Source organism: Triturus cristatus, chromosome 8 (genome assembly GCF_964204655.1).
Source record: "Triturus cristatus chromosome 8, aTriCri1.1, whole genome shotgun sequence".
In the NCBI taxonomy this organism is placed as follows: Eukaryota; Metazoa; Chordata; class Amphibia; order Caudata; family Salamandridae; genus Triturus; species Triturus cristatus.
In genome coordinates this window covers 283,031,184-283,052,652 of record NC_140591.1, presented here as the reverse complement: position 1 = coordinate 283,052,652, position 21,469 = coordinate 283,031,184, and the positions used below count along the sequence as shown (strand labels likewise).

The 21,469-nt window shown below is 44.6% G+C and overlaps 1 protein-coding gene across 1 annotated transcript; it reads right to left on the bottom strand.

Moving 5' to 3' along the window:
• Positions 1 to 5,128: 5,128 nt before the first annotated feature.
• Positions 5,129 to 20,435, bottom strand: LOC146801985 (thread biopolymer filament subunit alpha-like). The gene is made up of 10 exons (XM_085621531.1): positions 19,798 to 20,435; positions 17,111 to 17,322; positions 14,533 to 14,593; positions 12,090 to 12,185; positions 10,325 to 10,504; positions 9,523 to 9,648; positions 9,124 to 9,237; positions 8,787 to 8,893; positions 6,848 to 7,164; positions 5,129 to 5,900 (listed from the first exon to the last, which is right to left on the bottom strand). The coding sequence occupies exons 1-10, from the start codon at positions 20,377 to 20,379 to the stop codon at positions 5,866 to 5,868; spliced, it is 1,830 nt and encodes a 609-aa protein (XP_085477657.1). The 5' UTR covers positions 20,380 to 20,435; the 3' UTR covers positions 5,129 to 5,865.
• Positions 20,436 to 21,469: the final 1,034 nt, after the last annotated feature.

Below are 21,469 nucleotides of genomic sequence, written 5' to 3'. Positions count from 1 at the left end.
AGAAAAAAAGAACCCTTTCGATGAACTAGTGTGGTGTACACTTGAGGGCCAGAGCTGCCTGCCCGTTTCTTGTGGGAGCCCCCACATGTGCGTATGCCCTGTAGCAGTTTATGCTTCAAACCCAAACATAGCATGTTGTGTCCATATTAGAGCATCCGGTGAATACGCAGAGAGTCCGCAGCGCCTTCCAGAGTGCGCGCATGACAGAACATAGTCAGAATCCTGCAGCAAAAAAAAAAAAAGTGAAAAAAGTTCTACTTATCTTTATTGGTCTCTGAGTTCTCTGGTCTGTGTCCAGCTCCCCTTTGCTTAACTCTTCATTCCCTCGGATCATCGGAGTCATCAATAGCTAACCCGCTGCGCCCGGTCAGCTACCATGCCTCTTCATTCGACATTCGATGCAGTATGTTGGTCTTCTTGGTCTCCCCGCGGGGCTCTACATCTTGGTTTCGGATGTTCTCTCTGTTGTATGAATTTGAGCACTTCTTTGGTTCGTTATGAATTTTCACTTTCCCGTCATCTGTGACTCGGAGTCGCGCTGGATACAGCATTGCGTATGGAATATTCAGTTCCCTCAACTTCTGTTTCGCCTGGGTGAATTTCTTTCTGGCCTCCTGCACTGATATCGTAAAGTCGGGGTAGATGGAGATAGCCATGCCCTCATGCGTCAGCTTCCCCAGTTCTCTAGCCTTCCGGAGCACTGCGTCCCGATCTCTATAATTCAGAATGCGTGCTATTATCGGCCTCGGCAAGGAGTCGATCGGCGGTCTCGGAGCCAGGGATCTATGCGCGCGTTCCACGATGAATATTTCGGAGAACGTGTCCCGGCCCAGCATTGCGATCAGCAACTGCTCCACATATCTCTCCATTGGGCCAGTGTTTGTTGTCTCCGCTATGCCCGTCAAGTGGATGTTATTTCTGCGGGACCTCTTCTGCCTTCACTGAAATAGCTGCCAGTTGCTTGTCCATCCTCATCTGCTTCTTGTCCATCTGCACCTGGGCATCTTCGGCTTCCGAGATCCGTCGCTCGGCCGTGTCCAGCCGCTCCGTATGCTTGTCCAGGCGCTCAGACATCCTGTCAACGCGATATGTGAGAGCATCAATTTTTCCATCTATATTAGTGAGAGCAGCCTGAATGGTGGTGAACATGGCCTGAACTTCGACATTCGTTACTCCACTAGCAGCTCCCGCTTCTTCTTGTTGCTGCCCTGATTCTTCCGTCCCCCGATCCATTTGTTTTTTGGAGTGCTCGAATGTGAGCTTTAGTTGGGTCCTGTTCGTCTTGCCCATCCTCCCATCTGCTTGTCTGGCCCTATACCCTCGGTCTCGGAAATTGATGGTGTCCAGGGGGATGACCGCCACGTGCACTTATTCGCAATCGCTGCAAAGTTTTATTTTTGTCGTATTTATTTTTGTTTTTCAGGTGAGTGGCACTTGTACTGCGTGGCCTGGGGGCAACAGCGCGGATGACATCAGAACCCAAGCAGATGTAACAGCAGTCCTATTGGGCAGGTGCGCACCCAAGCAATCAGCAGGGAGATCGGTCCAGACACGGCGTTCCTCCAAATCTACACTGCTCACCGCTGTCCTCCCATTGCCAGACCAATCAATGTGTAGGTATTCAAAACTGGGTTCATGCCAAGCTGTGCAGCACCTGTGCCCCAGTATGCCCCGCTCCCCCTCACGGACAGCCTAATGCCAAAGCAAAGCAGTGGTTTCCGCTCCTCCCGGCGCACAGAGTGGCATATATTTCATGGGGGCGCGGCCCCTCCGTTCCACATGGTGGTATAGCCATTGAAATAAAAAGGTCCCACAGTTATGTTGCTTTATGGCAATGCTGACCCCCAATGTTCCCAATGGAACTCCTGGACAGATTGTATCATTAGGCAAGGCTGGAATCCTGCACACAGTTCTATCAGATGGCGCTCCTGTTCCCAGCCCCCACCTTCGCACCAACCTGCGAGTTCAGGACGTTTGCTGCTGTTTAAGGGTCCATGCTTGTGGGCTCCTTCTCCCTCGGATGGTCCGCAACCGCCTCCAGGCACTGCTCCGGGAGCCACCGCGTGTTAGCGCTTCTCGCCCCCGGCCTCCCAGGCAGCGCCGTATGCTGCGCACCACTCCCGCCGGCTCCCCCCTTCCAAGACCGCAGTTCCCAGCAGCCGTGTTCGTCAGGCGATCTTCAGCATGCACGGCAGGACGAGCGGGCCAGTTGTTCAGTCGCTCCCTGATTTACCGCCCCTTCTCCGCTTCAGCCCTCCGGGGGAGTCCGCTGCTTCTTCCGGGAGTCCCCGGTCCCGAACAGCAGAAGAGGCCACAGTGCGTGCTTTGCGTCTCCGCACCACACGTTACTCTAGTGCGCTGCCCTAGTTTCAGTTTCACCTCAGAGGGCCGCAATGACGAACTTCACTTTCGTGGGTCGTAGGTGCTCGCAAAACATCCGCATTCTGATTTTGGAGGGCCCCAGATCGCTCACGATCCCCAGACACCCTTTTCTCCTCACTTGGGTTTGAAATACAGGAGAATTGTAGGATTTTTCCGGGCTGCAGCGCGGAGCTCACTTAGAAAGCAGCCATCTCGCTGCGCAGCAAGCTCCGCCCCCCGCGTGGAGCCTATTTTTATAGTCAGCCCCCAGAGTTTGATGAAGAAAGCTTAATCATTGATATTGGTGCCATAAAAGTTTATAAATGTTGTGGACTGTGAATCCAATCTGCCCCAAGCTGTGCAATATAGACCTTGTGGGTCACTTATAAACCCCTCTGCGACATATGGTGTGTTCTTTTTTTATGAATATGGCAGTTCCCCTTGAATATGATGAGTATGAAGAAAAATATCTATGTGAAGCCCACTTTGAGGCAAACATAATCGTGTTTGAGGGGGTTGTGTGCATTTCTTGAATCATAGCAATATTCACATGATGTCTATCCATGTAGGATAACAGATGTTGTTTCTTACGAGGATCTCCCAGGCCTCTTACATTCCAGGTCAGTAAGCCTATACCCTCTGATTGATCTTTGTTATCACTGTTACTCAAATTTGTACTATACTGGTGCGTCCTTTTGAACCGGTATTGTGTATGCGCTTAAGCCCATTGCTGTTGGACCACATGCCTTCTTATGCTCTGTGTCTGTTGGTATCTCTACATATCCCATACCCCCCTCCAAAAGCGGCCTCCCCAACCTGCCGTGTAGCACTCCCTCCCACCGCAAATACCCCTTAACAGATATGCAAGTTAACTGCTTCACTACTTTCTCTACATCATTCTTATAGCCTTTGTCCCACATTTTATGCGCATTATACATTTTGGCCGACTGGTAGTTATAGTAGTTTGGGACAGCAGCCTTCTTATTGGCATGGTTTACAAACTTTACAGCAATTGCATAGTGAACCAACAAAACGATCAACAATCCCCCGTCATGAGGGTGTTTAGACAAACAGGTTTCGTCCTCCGCATTGGGAGAGGTAGGGGAATCTCCCTTTGGGGTGTGTTCTCCAGGGGGTGAGGCTGAACCTCCTGTCCAGCTGACGCCATGCAGGAGGGGGCCCAGGGTTGAATATTTTTTTTGTTGATCATTTTAATTCCAATTAGATTGTATACATGACTACATCGAGTGCTCGTGTGAGACAAGGTCCCGCAACTGGCAACGGATGCTTATCATGTACAAGATCAATTTAATATTATTAGTTTAGAAATGTCACTTTTAGAAAGTGAGCATTTCTCTGCTTTTATTGCTCTGTGTGCTTGAAGCCTGTATCCAATGCACGTCTGGGGTGGGTAGTAGCTTCACTTTGTGCATTCCTTCTAGACAGAGACAAACACAGGAAGGTTAGGTGTGCCTGAGCATTTATCTGCATTCTGATGTCCCTTCTTGGGCAGGAAGGGAGTGAGAAACTGACACTTGTACCTGAATAGAGTGACTGCAAGGGGATTCTGGCTTGTCCTCTGTTCTGAAGTCTCAGGGACATCAAGGACTTCCTGCAACACTGCAGCAGCACCTAGACTCTGCCATCTGGGAGTCCAAGGCACTTTCTCAGCGGGCCAAAGCTGGGACCTGTATCCGACCCACTCTTCATGGCAGTGGGCCTGAACTTTGAATTTAGACAGGTCACTATATTTTCATTTAATCTTTAAAAATGCATAACTTCTACTTATTGGATTTTTCTCAGTTTGATCCTGTTTTATTCATATAATTATTGTCTATTTTCCTAACTGTGTGTGGAGTCTTTTTGTGGTGTTTTCACTGTGGTACTGTGTGTGTGTGTATGTGTGTTGCACAAATACTTAACACATTAAATCTTTAGATAAGCCTGACTGCACTGTGCCGGGCTAGCAGAGGATGAACAATTGTTATTTGATTCAAACATGAGTCCCCTGTACAGCATTCTTTCTTTCCAGGACATTCGGCGTAAGGCATAGAAACCAACAAGCTGCCGCCTTAATACAAACACTAACTAAATCCCTCAGTCGAATGATCAAAAAGGGGCCAGGTGCTGCAAGCCTAATCTCTCAACACCCCCTCCCCCCTTCCCCAGCTCAAAAAAAATGTGCAATATGGCAATCTCAAGTTATACCTCCAGACTCTAGAACTCACTATCGCTGCCAGAATCTTTGACCATGCTTCTTAGAATCCAGGTATGATATTAAAATGTACTTCTTGAGAAACTATATCCTAGATGACAGAGCACCTAATCAATTTTAGCATGTGCGTGAGAATATTTTTTACAATACACTGATGATGACACTTCTGCCTCATAAAAGTCAACATACATTGCAAACAAAAAACTCATACAACACCAAGAAAAACTCCTGCTACCACTCTGACCAACGTATTTCCTTCTTTGCTTTGCACATCAATTTGCAGCATCATGATGAGGAGGTTGTAGAAATGAATTACAAGCTCAGAATGGGAATGAAGATGTGATCTGAGCTGTGTACTTCCATTTGCCTGATTCCACCTATTGGCATCTCACTACGCCGGCGGTGATTACTCTGCAGCATCAGTTTTAAGGTAATTTTAGTAAATGTTTTGACACTAGAACAAAACAGTCTCTCGCTGTCAGCTTCTTAAAGACATTCAAGCATAATAGATCACTTTTCAATTTTCTTCAATAATCAACAGCAATGAAACACTTTCAAAAAAACCCTGTTTTATTTCCAAACACAAAAACATGTTTTCAGTTTGAAATGCTTTCAGTGTAAGTTATAAAAGAGCCCTGATGGAGTTTAAAGTACTACACCATAATGTAAAACATGTTTAACAACAACATGTATGCAACGTTTCGAAATGGTTCTGTCAGAATCAACTATACAGTGTGCATTCTACATTAGAAAATGATTTTCCAACCAAACGTTCAAGGCACAGTGTTGGTTCAAACACCAAATCTCACATATTACACTGCCTGAGTGTAATGACTAGAAATATGGCCCTCTAACACCACAATCCTCACTGGTCATGTGATAAGCCTTCTGTGTGTGATGGCTCACATCAGAAACCGGATGTCTGTGCTAGGTTTCGGTTTCGACACATAAATTACTCTTTGTTCAGGTGGCTAACCCCAAGGCCAGTATATGAAAATAAAAATATCAAATAAAAAAGCATGATGGGAGGAGCTACATGGATCACAACTTGATGTGTTATGGTAAACACTTATATGCAGACAGTGTGCAGAAGAGTATAGATTAACTTCAAGGGATTTATCATTTAGTTCGGATATTACCCCAGCATCAGGGTATGCTCAGTTAGTCAGGTATAATCCATTGTAAATGCTGAACGGTGTTAGAATACTGATGTAACACTTCTGTAGCTGGGCCTAGTAGAGTGCGTTGATTCCATGTTTCAAGCCTCTAGGTCTTCCTCAGCGTAGTTTTCAATACACGCTAGATGCTGTTGAACGTACAGAATCTGTAAAACATTGAAAAGACAGTCAAATGGGCATATATTACCATGTTGTGCCTACTTCAGCCTACTCGTGACTGATAAACAAGCTCCATCCTTGGCTCGGAGTCTATCATTCAAAGCCTTACCATTAAAAATAAACAATATTTCTTGCGAAATACAAATAAAACCAGAGGCATAAAGAGGATATAGGTGTAACATCTGCAGTTTTGGTAAGAATAGCAGTCCTTTAATATACAACTTACGACTCTAACATCTAAATAATTACTGATTTTGTAGCTGGCATAACGGACTAAATATTAGAAATCTGTGCATTGTTAGAATGAAAATCATTACCACGCTAATTGTATTGACTAGCACAATGTCCTGTGATGTGCAATATTGCATAAAGGCTCAGAACTCTGATTTCTGCCCATTATTCGATTTTGAGTTACACCCTTAATACCATCTATAGATGTCATTTAGACCTCTGTGCTTATTTTATAGTGGGAACAGCAACTCCCTGGCACAAATGAAATCTACACTGAGTAACTGCATATTATTACCTTAATCAGAAGTGCAAACTATTTTTGCAACCGTTTTGCATCCATTATTTTTATGTACACACACACACAGACTTATAATATATTGAGTGAACATTATGCATTAATTACCACTTAATTTAATGAGGAGTATACAGTTCCATGACCAGGAGAGGAAGATCCATGCAGCATACGTATATATGTAGAAAAGGTGCATACAATGAATCAAAATATCAAAGTGGAACACAGTTACATCATCAGGAGTTATACTGAAATCAGTCCTCCTTGATCTGCACTAGACACTCTCCACATATGAAACCATACACATGAAAACTTTGCAGTTTTTTAAAGAATATTTTGTTACATTATGGTTATATTTTCTCATTATATTGTAAACATTTACTATGGCAGAATGTGCATGGCTTTACTTACATGAGCTATTTAGTCCTGTAGATTCTCCAAGAAAACTGCTTCCGCTAAAGCCAGAACCAAAACCGCCACCACCTCCACCTCCAAGGCTTCCTCCAAGACCACCTCCAAGGCTTCCTCCAAGACCACCTCCAAGGCCACCTCCAAAGCCACCTCCAAGGCCAGCTCCAAAGCCACCGCCGAGTCCACCACCAAGTCCACCTCCAAGGCCACCTCCAAAGCCACCTCCTGATCCAAAGCCACTACCAGCTCCACCACCACCTCCACCTCCTACACTCGTAGTAGATTTGTGAACTGTGACACTGCCTCCAGAGAGCAATCTGAGAGAAGACAGGAATAATCATTTCAATTATTTTCATAACGTTCAAAGCCAGAGGTTACAGGGCAAAAAAACACCAGTGTCAAATTACTACATTACACAGCATTCATAATTACACAATGACACATTTTGAGGTGCAAACACCTAGATTTTATGTCAGTAAATTCACTCATTTTTATATGCTTTGACTATTGGCCTTTAATTATTCAGTTTTGCTGCCAGCTGAACCAGAAGAAGTTATCTGGTGGCTAGTGGAATAATATTCTCATTACTAACAGTATCAGTGACCCATGTGGGATGAATTCTATCAGCAAATAAAAGTACATCTGGAGGATTGGTTATATCAAGTGGTGTATCTGGTGGTTATAATACTAGGTGGTGTATCTGAGCTCCTGCTGTGAACTCAAAGGAATGAAGTGGACATCCCTGACCCAAGTCACCTCAAAGGGAGGATCCTTCCCTCTCTCCTATCCATGAAACTGAAGATCTGCAGTGGGTGTTGCATGCACTGAGGTTAGCACTGGCAACCACAACAGTGAGATGGAAGTGTTTGTAGAAAGTGGTGGTCAGACAGAAATGCTTGGCCCACTTCCCCACAAAAAGTAGCAATAGTTGATTACCTTTGTTAATGTGGCTAATACTCCTCTGGGATACACTTTGCCGTCCCACTGGAGTGATATTTAGCCTTTTGTTATCAGGCTCCAATTTCCTTCGCCCACACCAACAATCCTCAGTGCTAGAGCATTGTTTTTAACATTGTTGCCTCATTTTACCCCACCTCAGGGTTAATGGCCTGCCCCACGCATGCACCCTCATTTGCAGATGGGCAGCATGAATAGCATGGGCATTATTCCTTCTGCAGAACTTTAATATAAAAACTTCATACACTCTCACATTGCAAGCCAAGGGACTGCTGGATATAGATTTGCAGTGATGCCTTGTCCTCGAGGACAATATGATAATTAACAGCAGGGGGTAGGAACATATTCAGATTTCATATATGAAAATAAAGATAAGGCCAAATGAAGTCATAAATTATAACTCCCTTTATTTTTTCTATGTAAATGAAAAATAAATTAACACATAATGTTTGAGACATATAACCCCAAGTACATTTTAATTCGATCCAAAGTGTTATCTTTCTCAAGGTGACAGCTGTGGCTCCATCTGGTGTCATTTCTCACAACACAATCTCTCCAGCATGTTAATATACTCAAGCTGCCTCGCTTCCCAACTGACTTGTTTGGGCTTTAGTTTTGCAAAAACAGATTTAGGATTGAATAATAACTATAACATCTTTAAACACATTCTCAGACACTAGCTCAATATTTTGAAACAGTCCTCATCTTGCGATAGGATATGGTACGTTGTTGTCCTACACCGATTTGGGGAACATAGGAAAGGCAGCCTGCAACACAGCGGAGTGTGTAGGTGTCATGCCTCTTGTGAGTTCAATATTTAGACATAGAGCACATGTCGACAATCAATATGTACCCGGTGAATGTTTTTGGACGGGGAGTGTGGATAAAGCATATTTGAACTTACTTAATTAAAAATATATATATTGACTCTAACGCCTGTACTTTTCAAGCATTACATCAGCAATAAACTACAGATGTTTACCTGAGCTCTTCGCTGTCCATGAGCTTCCTGTAAGCAGTGATTTCAACATCCAAGCCCATCTTGGCTGCCAAAAGTTCTTGATACTCTTGGCCATAATGAGCAATTTGCTGTATGTGGGAAACAATAGGCAATAAATAACTGAAAGTTGAATAATCGTATTTAACAATAAAATTGTCAGATATTGTGTACTACTTGGAAACGTGCAGAAGAAATGATGCATTGGCTATTATCTTTGCCAGAACATGCTTTGCTTATTTTTTTTACTTATTTTTTAAATCTGGCTAAAAAGGTATCCCATTTGATATCACGACACTGGAAGGCATTCAGCCAGTCTTACCTTCCTGATGTCATCTAACTGAGATTTCAGAGCCGCAACTTGTTCCTGGTATTGGTCACTTTCAGTGCTGCTACCAGATTCTGCCTCAGCAAGTTGAGTCTCCAACTGCAGGTTCTGGAAAAAAATAAATTATAATTATAAATGGTTATATTTTAGAAGAGGCTAACTTGTATTAAGAGATGGCCTTGCATTTATCGTGCAACTAGCTGACATCCACATTACTAATTGAAGGAATGCATTGTACATATCAGATTGAGCCTTAAATAGAAATAGAAGCAAAGATTTTCATTCTTTTGCGGGTTTTCTTAAAAATATAACTTACAACAGTCCACAGCATACAGCAGTCCATTAATCCATCTTCGTTACAACTCACAGAACAAATAAAGTATCTTTAAGTACCAAGGTTTTAACGCGCTCGATTTCTCGCTGGATCGAATCGATCTGTAGTTTCAAGGCCCTCATTTCTTCTTTGTGTGCCTGTGCAGTGTGGGCCACTGGTCGTGTGGAGCCAACAACCGCAGAGATCTTGGAATAAATGGAAAAATCAATAATTGGAGGGAGGTAAAAGTGAATATCTTCAAACAGTGATATGCTCTGATTTTAAGAACTTTGGCCAATATCATACTCCCAGGCATAACATGTGAAGCTGTTAAGGGTTGTTCATTGCTCTGGCCAGTGACCATGCATGCAATTTTGTCTTCTTTCTCAGATGCTCACAGGTGAGTTCAAGAAGGTGGGCCATCTTGCATCCTAGATGATGCACCTTACATCATTAATGTGTGGCCTGTTTTTGGTTGGTTACCTTCAGACATTTTCTGCAATGCGTATGAGCATTAGACATATGTATTGCTCCCAGTTTTCTGTTTTTACTGATTTCTACTTATCCAGACAGAAAGCAATACGTTCCCCTGTCTGACAAATTCAAAACTGAGAAATGCAAAAATGTGGGGGTTTTTTATCCCTTTTGTCACTTTTAAGTGCCAGACCAACAGCTTTGTTTACTTACAGCATACAGAGTTAAGCTTTAAAAAAACAATATATGTATATATATATATATAGGAGAAAAGACTTAAGTGCTACATAATGCATACAATACTTTTGTTCTATCTAGTTTAAGGTTTGCATTGTTCTGGTGCGGGATGCATAGAAGAACTCAGCTTAATAGGGTACACGCTCTTAAGACATGCCAGTGATGACTTACCTTGGCTTGCACTGCTTCGAATGCTTCTCGCTTAGTTGTTTCCACTAAAACTTCATACTGTTGCTTCATGTCTGCGATAGCCGTTGAGAGATCTGCAGCTTGGTCATAGTTGTCGATGGAAATGGAGATTGCTGCCTTGGTGCCGCCACCAGAAATTATGGACTGAACCTCTCTCACTTTCTAGAAGCAGGATGAGAAAGGAATGATTAAATGACAATCAAAATACAAATACCCCTTTTCACAATAGAAATGGACCCTTCCAAATGCAGGCATAAAATGGCATTGTTTTGCATAGTTCTGCTGGTTCAAACATTACGTCATATGACAGAATCCATAAAAAGCTCTGGTTAAGTTGAACGAATAGAAGTGAGAATTATATATATTTTTTGAATGGTTAATGTAGTAAATAAACATTTTAGATAGAATATCTGTGCATACACCTTCTTTTACTATGTTTTAACTAATAATGTCTAATAACTAAACCTGATTCAACATCTTCTTTGATGCATCTTCTAATGTGTGATGGATCACTGAGATACTGTACTTTCTTCCCACTTAGGCCTTGTTACGAGTGTGCCATAGTTTTCTTCCCTCTTCCCAAACTCCTGTTTGTGCAGGATTCAGAAACTGCACCTATTAATTACTGTGTGTGATAAAGACTACACCCTGCCGGAATTTAACAGGGGGATAGGGAATGTTATTTAACATGATGTGGATTTTGGTGTGGTAAGCACCAATAGGGCTTTGGGGGCTGGCCGACCACCGGGAGGCTTGCCCACAGGGGTTTTTTGGGCCTTGGTGCAGCCCAGAGCCCAATTGGGCTCGTTGGGCTACATTTGGGCTAATGGGAATCAATCCGGCCATTTTAGGTTGCCGTGTCACCATTTCATAGTAGCTAGTTGTTTATATTGTTTACAGGTTAAGTTTAGGTTTGGAAAAAGTTTCTCAGGGAGGAGGCAAAAGGGGAAGTTAGCATAGGAAATGTTTAGTTAGATAGTTATTTTAGGAAGTAGGAAGAGGTTATAGGGTTAATGGGTCAGCATGGAATGACCGAGTTGGGGGTTATAAATTGTTGCAAAGGAAGGGAAAAGGGGAAACTTTAAGGATGGGATGGGAGGCAAGGTAGGAGGAAAATATTTAGTGAGGTTTAGTTTTGTAGGGCAAAGGCCAAGGGAAATGTGTTGTAATGTGCACCTGTCTTCAATAAAGAGGCCTTTTTCACACATATAGAGCCTTTTGTGGTCTGTGCTGCGCCCCCCTTTGGCCCAAAAGCTGCATGTTATTCCCCAAAAGGTCAGAATAAGTGCAAATTATAACACCCGATAACCTCCAAACCACAGGGAGCCAGATTTTATCACGTGCAATAAATAGTACCCAGCCGTCTGGGGCAATCTTAGTTAGGAGTTTTGTTGTCTTTTCAAAGAAGGCAAAGAAAATTCACTCTGCTTTACAAACAACAGACCACCCTCTGTTCATATGAGGGTTAATGTAATCGAAGTGCTTCCACAGTACATGTAAAATAGGAAGAATACTGTTTCAAGAGGCAATAATGAGAGTTTTTCACACTGGGCTACAAGATGGAGACACATTTCTGATAGCCTTTTCACATTATTTAAGATTCTAGTCTACTGCAGTGCCATATTGCAACGGTAAATGTTGTTAGTTTGCATAACAAATGAAGCCAACATAAACACATTCTCCAAAATCATTAAAGTTACATATAGAGGGAGCATTCTCACTTTTAGTAACACATTGTAATACTTACAGCATCATACATCTGTTTAGACAGAGTAATCTGGTCTTCAACACCACCTAATTTTGTTTGAAGGTCAAAGATTGTCAAATACAAGTGATCCACATCCTAAAAAAACACACGAGAAAAACTCGTTTAAAACAGAGGTAAGGAATACAAAGTTCATGCGACAAGACTGCTTTAGATAGGGCGTCAAGAAGCTGTGGATAAAAGTTCCAATTAAAATTAAGACCTTTTCAAGCAAAGTAATTACATTGTTCTTATTTATAATTGGGAATATTAATTTATAATAATTCATTATCGAATATTTAATTACTTGTTACCTTAGCTATTGATTAGCATCTTGTAGCACGCTAAAGCAGAGACAAGCTGGACTTCTGATTCTCATGTTAGAGCTGAACATTGGGGAGCACGCATCAGCCATTGCCTGTTTATGAAATACAGTCCTTTGTCTTGGATGCAACCATTGAAAATTGACTGTTTTAATAGTAAATTTGATTGAAAGAACAGAACAAGTCAATGATCTAGGACTCCCTGAATCTGTGCAACCTGTGACCTGTTTTTATAAATTAGAATTATAATTAGCTTTTCTATCTCTTTGTTTAATTGTACCTAACAAATGTAATTTCATTATTTAACATTTCTTTGAACTTTGCATGTATGCATGCTTACAAGTGTGCTGATCCTTACTCAATGCTATGCTTAGTATGATCTCACAGAGGAAGGTACATATTTTCCAAAGTTCTGCCAGTGCCCACAAAAGGATGTTTGTGAAGGGTGGAGCTAATTGGGTAGACAAAATAATAGCCTCAAACACAAACCTGCTCAAGGTTTGGTAGGAGACTTCCTTCCCACTTCCTTCCCTTACCTATAAAAACGTGCAGTGGCGGCTCCTCCGCTAAGGTGAAGTAGCGTCGCCCTACTGCTTTTAAGCAGTATAAATGAAGAAAAAATAAAAAGATAATAACTCAAAGCTATTATTATTTTATTTTTTCCTTGTTCCTGCAGCTTTGCGGGTGTGGTGGGGCTGCTCTGCTGACAGAGCAGGGGAGGGGAAGAGTGGTTTGCACTCCCTAAGTGTGCATGAATGTTTGGCTGGCCATCTAGGGCTGGCCAAACAGCCATGTGAACTTTGCATGTTCTCCACGCAGACTGCATTACAGTCTCCATCTGAGTGCCGAACCACGGCACTCAGGCCAATCACAACGCTGCATTGCAGCATTGTGATTGGCTCAGGGGAGCCTGGGTGCTCTGTGATCCTGTTCCGGAGACAACGGTGGAGAGAGCAGTGAGATGTGGTGAGAAAGTACTTTTTTTTCTTTACTCCTTCTTCCCCCGCCCTCCGCCATCCCACCCCTGATCTGTGCCAGCCGCCACTGAAAACGTGTGGTGTTCTCTCTGTATCTCATAAATGCTTACATCAGTAATTTCACACATATAACTGAGGATTGGCAAGTCCAGACTGCGTGGGGCGTTCCCCCATTACTCGAAGAACAGTGTGGCTTGGACAAGTAAGCCACACTTATATTTCCGAAGTGCATGTCTATTGGGAAAGAGACCAGTCTGTTTATGGTATGGCATACTATTAGGCCACGATTATGAGTGCCCCAAAATAATCCTCATTATTTCCTGCCCTGGAATTGCCATCATGGTGGTCCTGGTAATTACAATTTGGAAACAATTCCAGGGATTTAAAGTTTTTGGGGAGCACATACGGGAATCATTGCTTCTTTGTCAATCCTGGCATTTTTCCCTACTCAACATATTGACTGCCTCCCTTAATTGATTCTCCTAGTGTAAATTGGGGACTTTAGTTTGAGCAGAGGGAGAAAGGGGTGTAAGCGAGTCAAAACTCCTTAGACCGCCTCTAGCACGTTTTCCTCTTTAAGGGAAGACTGATTTTGACAACATGATGAGCATGTTCCTGTGATAAATATGTCAAACTTTATCAGTCAACTGTAATACAACATAACTGATAGAAATCTCAAATACAAAAGAACTTGGAGTTTGAAGCCTTCTGGTTGGCTTTTACTGTATCTTGGAACATGTGTCAGAAACTATACTTGGCGCAAGGTGTGCATTCGGAAAGCACTGGATAAATGACTTTAAGCACCGTCCCACGCTTTTACAGGAACAGAGCAGGTGAAAGGACCTTCTTCCACCTAGCAGCCAAGACCTGGAACGATCTCCCCCTTCACCTCCGGTGATGCCTGACACTGCACCAATTTAGGAAAGATCTCAAGCCTGGCTCTTCAAATGACCCCAACAGAGTTGCACCGACCTCCACCCCCCCCCCCAGCGCATTGAGACCCTAACGGGTGAGTAGTGCGCTTTACAAACCCTTTATTGATTGATTGATTTATTGAAGCAAAGCAGTTGCTAATGTAAATGCTGCTCTTATAGCATTCTTAAACCCATTGTGAGTTTAATGCAACCTTTAACTGCCCCAACCAACCTCTTTCAGGGCGGTCCATTCTCCCTCCAGTGTCTTAGTTACAGCGCTGTCTTGTTCATACCTGCAAAAAATTGTAAAGAAACATGTTACTATAAACAGGCACAATAATATGTTAATAATGTTTGCTATGTAATTTAAAAAGCTTGGAACACTGGTGTGGCCAAGGAAAAGAGATGATTGATCTGCACGTGGTTTGATATCACATGAATTGATTTCTAAAGAACTGATTATTGGGCTAGCTAATGGATGTGGCTTATTTGTCTGCCAATCTTAAAGGCTTCTCCAGTTGTACGTTTGACGATTTTGCGAGAAATGGGGGCACCACAAACCACTGACCACTTAAATTGTGTGAAAAATGCCGCTTTATTGAAACAGGTGTACATCATAATATTTTACAGGGCAATCTACCTTACGAAACTGGTTTCCCTATACATCAAATGAACTATCCAATCTCATATCCCCACCTCTACTGTCCCACCCACATACACCACCCTACCCTGCAACTATCTACTTCCTATTGTACTGCAGTTCACCAGTTTGCAACCTTAACTTTCCCCTACAACCCATGACTGCATGTATTAACATCTAACCAACTAAACTTCCTATACTTCACCTTGAACTCCTATCTAGTCCAGGTGAGAGGCTGTGCACCCTCTCCATTTCCATGTGGTTTGCCAATGGCATTGGCAATCAAACTTCTGTAAACTCATGCAAAATGTTCCAGGCCACCGCCAACCACATGTGTCGAGCGACAAAACTGTACAACAATGACCCTCAATTGCCCACCTGTCCCTACCAGGAAGCCAGAAAAGAAAAGAAACATAATGGGGGAAAAAAACAGAGAAAGCTAAAAAATTAGGGACTGGTTGGCGTTACAAAATGTTTACGGCTAAGACTCCCTGCTACCAGTCACCAGGTCACCTGCAGTTAAAATCGTGGCAGGGAGAACAAAAACAGCCCATATAAAACCTGTGGGCTACACAAAAACTGTAAAATAGCCCAAACAAGATAGCAGTCTCCTGGACTGCACTACCCTCCCCGTATACCTGGGGGGGGGGGAGGGGTAGACCTGCCTGTGGTTGGCAGGCCCCCCAATCCCCAATGTAATGTGAAATAAGCCACATATTAACTATAGAGCCTTCTACTAAACTTGGGCTAATTGTCCCCACTGCCATTTGTTTGGGTTGGAATTCCCACATTGGAGAGCCCATCAAAGAAGGTTCCTGTATTCTAGTTTACCTCTTCTGGCTCCTGCTTTTGAGTGCCTAGGTTTTTACTCCATGATATATTCACCTAATATGGTGACAATTTTAGACTTGAAGCCACAAGGATATAGTTGCGCTCATTTATCTAGCCGTGCTGGGATGCTCTCTCAGACGGATGTATGTCGTTACAACGCACACTTTTACAATGCATGCACTTACAACGCATTTTTTACAACGCAACATCCACTACAACGCATTCCATTACATAGCATGACACTACAACGCATGTTTAAAAACTACCTTTACAACGCATTCCATTACATCGCATACTACCTTTACAACGCATACCATTACAACGCATAATATTAAATTGCATTTAAGGTAAGTATTGGATAGTATAGGGGTAAAAATTACTATTCTAACTCCAGGGGGTGCAACAGTAGGGTAAGTGTTGGATTGCGTTGTAATGGTATGCGTTGTAAAGGTAGTATGCGATGTAATGGAATGCGTTGTAAAGGTAGTTTTTAAACATGCGTTGTAGTGTCATGCGATGTAATGGAATGCGTTGTAGTGGATTTTGCGTTGTAAACATTTCGTTGTAAGTGTAGTGCGTTGTAATAGTTGCGTTGTAAAGGTTGTTCACCCTCTCAGACGTATGGGTGTTACAGCATCAGATACTATATACTAGTACTTGCAAAGGCTACAGACACATTGAAAGTTGACGTCAGTGAGTGACTAACACAATAACGGAGTCTGAAATGAGTCAGACCAAGCAGTGTAGATCAAACTTGTGTAAAAAATGGCTCAGTGATATAATGAGACAATTATTTAAGCATCACTTGCAGTGTGGTACACATATCCAACACGGCCGTGTGATAAGCAGGTGATACTAAATTATACTTCGGAAAGATGTGAAAACAATTCATATTCGTTACCAGCTGGGTTTGATGTTTGCACATGGAAAAGGATTGGTAACCAGCACTGTCCTTAAGCATATCAAGCACAAAGCAGCTTTTTCAACGTTGGCAATCTACATTTCGAATTAAAATTAGCAAATTAACTACCCGGCATTTTTAAAAGTGAGGTTTAAGATGGGTTGGTGTGATGGAAAAGAAACTCATGCCAGTCTGAGTATAGTTTGCGAGGCGATCATACTTTATCCCGTTCAACCTCTTTCCTAAGATTACATTATTGGAGCCAATATCACCTCTCAGCCCTGGTAAAAAAAAAAAAGCTGGGTTTGTTATAAAAGAAGGTACAATTTATATTATTACTGCACTATGAACATTAATACGATATGGAGGGGTTGTTGTGGTAGCTGTTGCATCCATTTTTCCATAATCATTCACCTTTGACAGAAGAACATGACTTACTTGGCTGTGATTTCTTCAATGAGTTTGTTGTAGTGGTCGATTTCTGCCAGCATGGCTGCCTTGGCTTGGGTGAGGGTATCCAGCTGTGCTTTGTAGCCGGCTGTGGCTGTAGTGGCCACCACGGCTGGGTTGGCTGGGCCCGACTGGTCAGTGGTGGTGTAGACGGAGATCTGGGCTCTGATGATAGCATTCTGCTGTTCTAAGCTGCGGACCTGCAACGAGAGGCTCATAGGATTTACAACACAGCCTGCAACTACACCTGCCACAAGGAACCAGAAACTTGCATACACAGTGCCAGGTACACAGCACTGCCACGAGGAGCAGCATTAAAGGGATTTTGCCTAGTCAATGGGCCCAACAATGCTGGCAAAAGAACAGGAACGGATCTTCTGTGGTTTGCAACCTTTTAGGGGACCCAGCAAATTAGCAGAGTTGGAGAAACAGGGCTTTTAAATGGAGTGTTAAGCGACGATACACATTGAGAGGTTTGTGGGTCAAGGTCTTAGGTCTCTGAGCCTTAAATGTCAACAGAAAAAAACTCCATTGATTCAACAAAGGCAACCTGCTGGTCTCGTTTAAAAAATAAAAAATAAACACCAAGGGTAAGGTTGATGAATAGATTTTTGCCTAGGCATGAATTGGAAACAAGCAATTATTATTTTTAGGAATGTGACTAAAAACATGTTGTAGTTACATCTGCATCTTTAAAAATATATATGTTAGAGCAGCGCAGCCGCCAGGTACACTTCACGGAGATCAGTGCAGCGCAGTAGTCGTAGGAAAACAGTTCAGTTACCAAAGCCTGCAGCTCCCGTCTGTCTGTCGCGTACCCTTGATTGAACGAATGAGTAGCGGTGAGGGACGCACTTTATTTACAAGTTATGACGAGACGAGAAGGGGCATCAGTGGAGACTGTTTCGTACGGTTGTTAAGCGTACGCTTTCGCCCTAAACGCAGAGTTGCGTCAGAATAAAGTATCCCGCTAGAAAACTCCTCAAAGAGGGTGAGGAATAGACGACGGGCTACAACCCCAGAATATAGGACAGGAAACGGGAACGCCGTGTGTTCGGTCAGGGATGCGGCGTCCCAGACCCCTGAAAGGACCCTATATGAGATAAAAGCGCGGGATTTTAATTTTAGATTCGCACTACAGGCAAGCAAGTAAGGCCAATGTTGGTTTGGATAGTTTGCAACATACTTTTACCTACAAAGCAAACGAAAAGATTTCTATTTTGAAAGAAGAAAAAGAGGAGGGCACCTTCAAAAGAAGGTCTCTACTTTCATACCAAAGTGTGCTGGCAACGCACATGGGCACAGCACCACTCCCAGACACAAGTGCGGTGACAAACAATAACACCCTGTCCGGCTCATAGCTGAGTGACACATGCTATAAGCAGAATATACGGCTGACGTCACCTCTATTGCATTCCCCATATTAAGCTAAAGTAACACTCGGTGCCAAGAAAAGCTGGAGTGACAGCAAGCCTCTGCCCACTAAAACCATGCCCAGGCCCCAAACACAGGTAGGATGACAGCGAGGTGCTTTCTAACGCACAGCTGGCAAGCTGAAGTGTTAGCAAATTACGGCCCTTATACACAACTGGAATGACAACCAGTGCATGCTTAAGTGGCGCCTAGCTGGAGTCCTGGCACTCAGTGAATGTCCCATGAACAGGGCCAGAATGGAGGACCAAAATCAGCCCTGGCAAAAAGGTACAAACCAGTCCTGCTTCTTTCCTCTTCTCGTTCTGTCTCCTGCATCCATTCGTTCTTTCTCACTCTCCTTCCTCTATGGTCTCTTTCTCAAAGCCTCCCTCCCTCCCTCTTTCCTCTCTCTCTTCTGAAGCACCCTCTGTTTGCCTCAATGCGCCAACAAGAAGCTTGGGAAAGAGACAGATGCACCAGCAAGGGCCTGGACTTTCAAAGCCTGCCTCAAAAGGCCCCAGCCCACTGGGGAAATGCCCGATGGAATGAAAGGACAATCCGGCCCTGCCCATACACAACTAAAGTGCCTCGCAGTACTGGCATCATCCACAGATGAAGTGCCACCCCATATCTCATGCACAGTTCAAGTGACGCGGAATGCAGGACCTGTAAGTAGCTGAAGTGCCACCATCACATATTTCACGCAGAGCTGAAGTGACTTCCAATGCAAGACTTTAGACACTTCTTGCTCGGCACCCATCGCCCCCTTCTAGCATAGCTTAAGTTGCACCAAGTGCAGACCGGTGTGCCATGCTGTGCCTGTTTCCATGCGCCGCTGAACGTGTTGCCTGCTGAATACTCTCCTGGAACCGCACACAGCTGGAATGCCACTATGTACCACATATGCAGCTGGGGTGATTGCCCAGTGCCTATCCCCTACCCCACCCACCCCAATCCCAGTTGGCATAACACTAAGTCCTTTCTCGTGTACATATGAGGTGACATCTAGCGCCTTACTCGTCCTGAGTGGCACCAGTCGCCTGCCTCAAGCACAACTTATGATGCACCAATTGTTTTTGCTACAATTCGCTACGAAAAAGAAGTGGTCTATGTCCTCGCTTCCATACACAGCCGAAGTTGACTTAAGGTGGCACACGGGTGAAGTGGCAGCTAGGACTACCCCAGCACAGCTGGAGTGACACCCGGTGCCCGCCTTCCTCACACATCTGCAGTGGCACCAATGTCTCGGCATGTCTTCTTACCTTGTCGATGAAGGCTGCAAACTTGTTGTTGAGTGTCTGCAGCTCCTCCTTCTCCCGCTGCCGGGTCACCTGCACTGTGTCCATGGATGGCAGGGATGGGTCAATGGATGGCATGCTGAAGGGCGCCGACGGCCCCCCTGGTCCTCCAGGCCCTCCTGCCTTCAAGCTCAAGAAGCCCAGGCTGGGGCCGCCGCCGTAGGAGCCCACCCTGGTCACTCGGCCGCCCGTGCGGCCCCTTAGCAGAGCGACGTACGCCGCCCCCGCCCTAGCTGCCGCGCCCCCGGCACCGTGACCCCCACCGGCTGCTCCCAGAACCATGCCCATGCTGGAGCCCCCAAAGCCCAAGCCCCCTGCCCTGCCGCCTCCGCCGAACCCATAGGCTCCCCCGGACAGCCGCATGAGCCTGGCCCCGCCGCCCCCGAAGCCGCCCCCCATTCCTCCCCCGAAGCCGGCGCCGGCGCCGCCACCGCCACCGCCTCCGCCGAAGGAGCTGGCCCTCTTGCTGAAGAGACTGCTGCTCCCATAGACTATCCCCATGCGGACGGCGCCGCCCTGCACTTTGTGTTGCTTTTCCAAGGCCATGGTGCTTGTTGTGCTAGCGGGGAGGAGAAGAGGAACGACCCAAAAGCAAGTCCCCTAGTGCCGGGGCGAGCCTCTTATACCCTGCCGTCCGGCCGGGGGGACGCCTCGGCCGCCGCTGCCATTGGCCTGCGAGCCGGGCCTCTGCTGACAATGCCCCGCGGCCCCGCGTGTCAGCGTGCAGCCCCGGGCCGGCAGGGGGAGCGCGTTGGTGGGGGAGGAGGGCTTCAGCACCGCTGCCCCGGGGCCGGGCGGCAGGTGTTGATACTTGTAGGCCGCATACTGTATCTAGCGCGTTCATTTTGTGCCTCGGAGGCAGCACTCTGAGCTGCACTTGACAGCAAAAATGCAGCCGCTGCCACGTAGTAAGGCACTCGGAGATGGAGGCAAGCAGATGAAACAGCCTACAACGCATACCTTTCTGCGTTTGATTCCTTCAGAATCTAATAAAAAGCTCTACTAGTGCTGGGTGTACTCTGCCTGAGACAACAGCTATTCACTTGTAGGTTTTCAAAGTTTCATGGAATGATAGTCGAACCTAAACTTTCTATTCCAATGGATGCAAACGGCCCAGTACATACTCAGTAGGACAATGTTCAGTTTTCGGTCTCCCGCTGAGGGTCATATCCACCGAATGATTATTGCTGGAAAATAGGGTAATGCTTTGCTTCGTTGTCCTAAAATACAGGGCTGATGTATGTGACTTGCTTTAATAGACAGATAGATCTGTTGTTTGTTAATGTTAATGTCAATATTATTTGTGTTTATAGAGCGCAGACTGATACCCGAAGGTGTCCTGGCGCTGTAGTTTCCGTAACTTATTGGTCGGTAAGTTAAAGCAGAGAAAGTCCACTGTCTTAACAATAATTGCGATGTTTGTCATCACGATTTGTGGTGCTGCGTTGCTCCAAGGCGGTTTGTTCTAATTAAAACACACAATCTCGAGTCCAAAGCATGTACACTAACCAGCAATTTGCTCCGGGGCGCTGAAGAGCGTTCGGCGAAGGACACCCTTGGACTTTCCCAATGACCAATACTGTGAAACGGTTTGTGCATTGGACAGCATGTAAGCTTGTTTAATTGTTTTAAACTG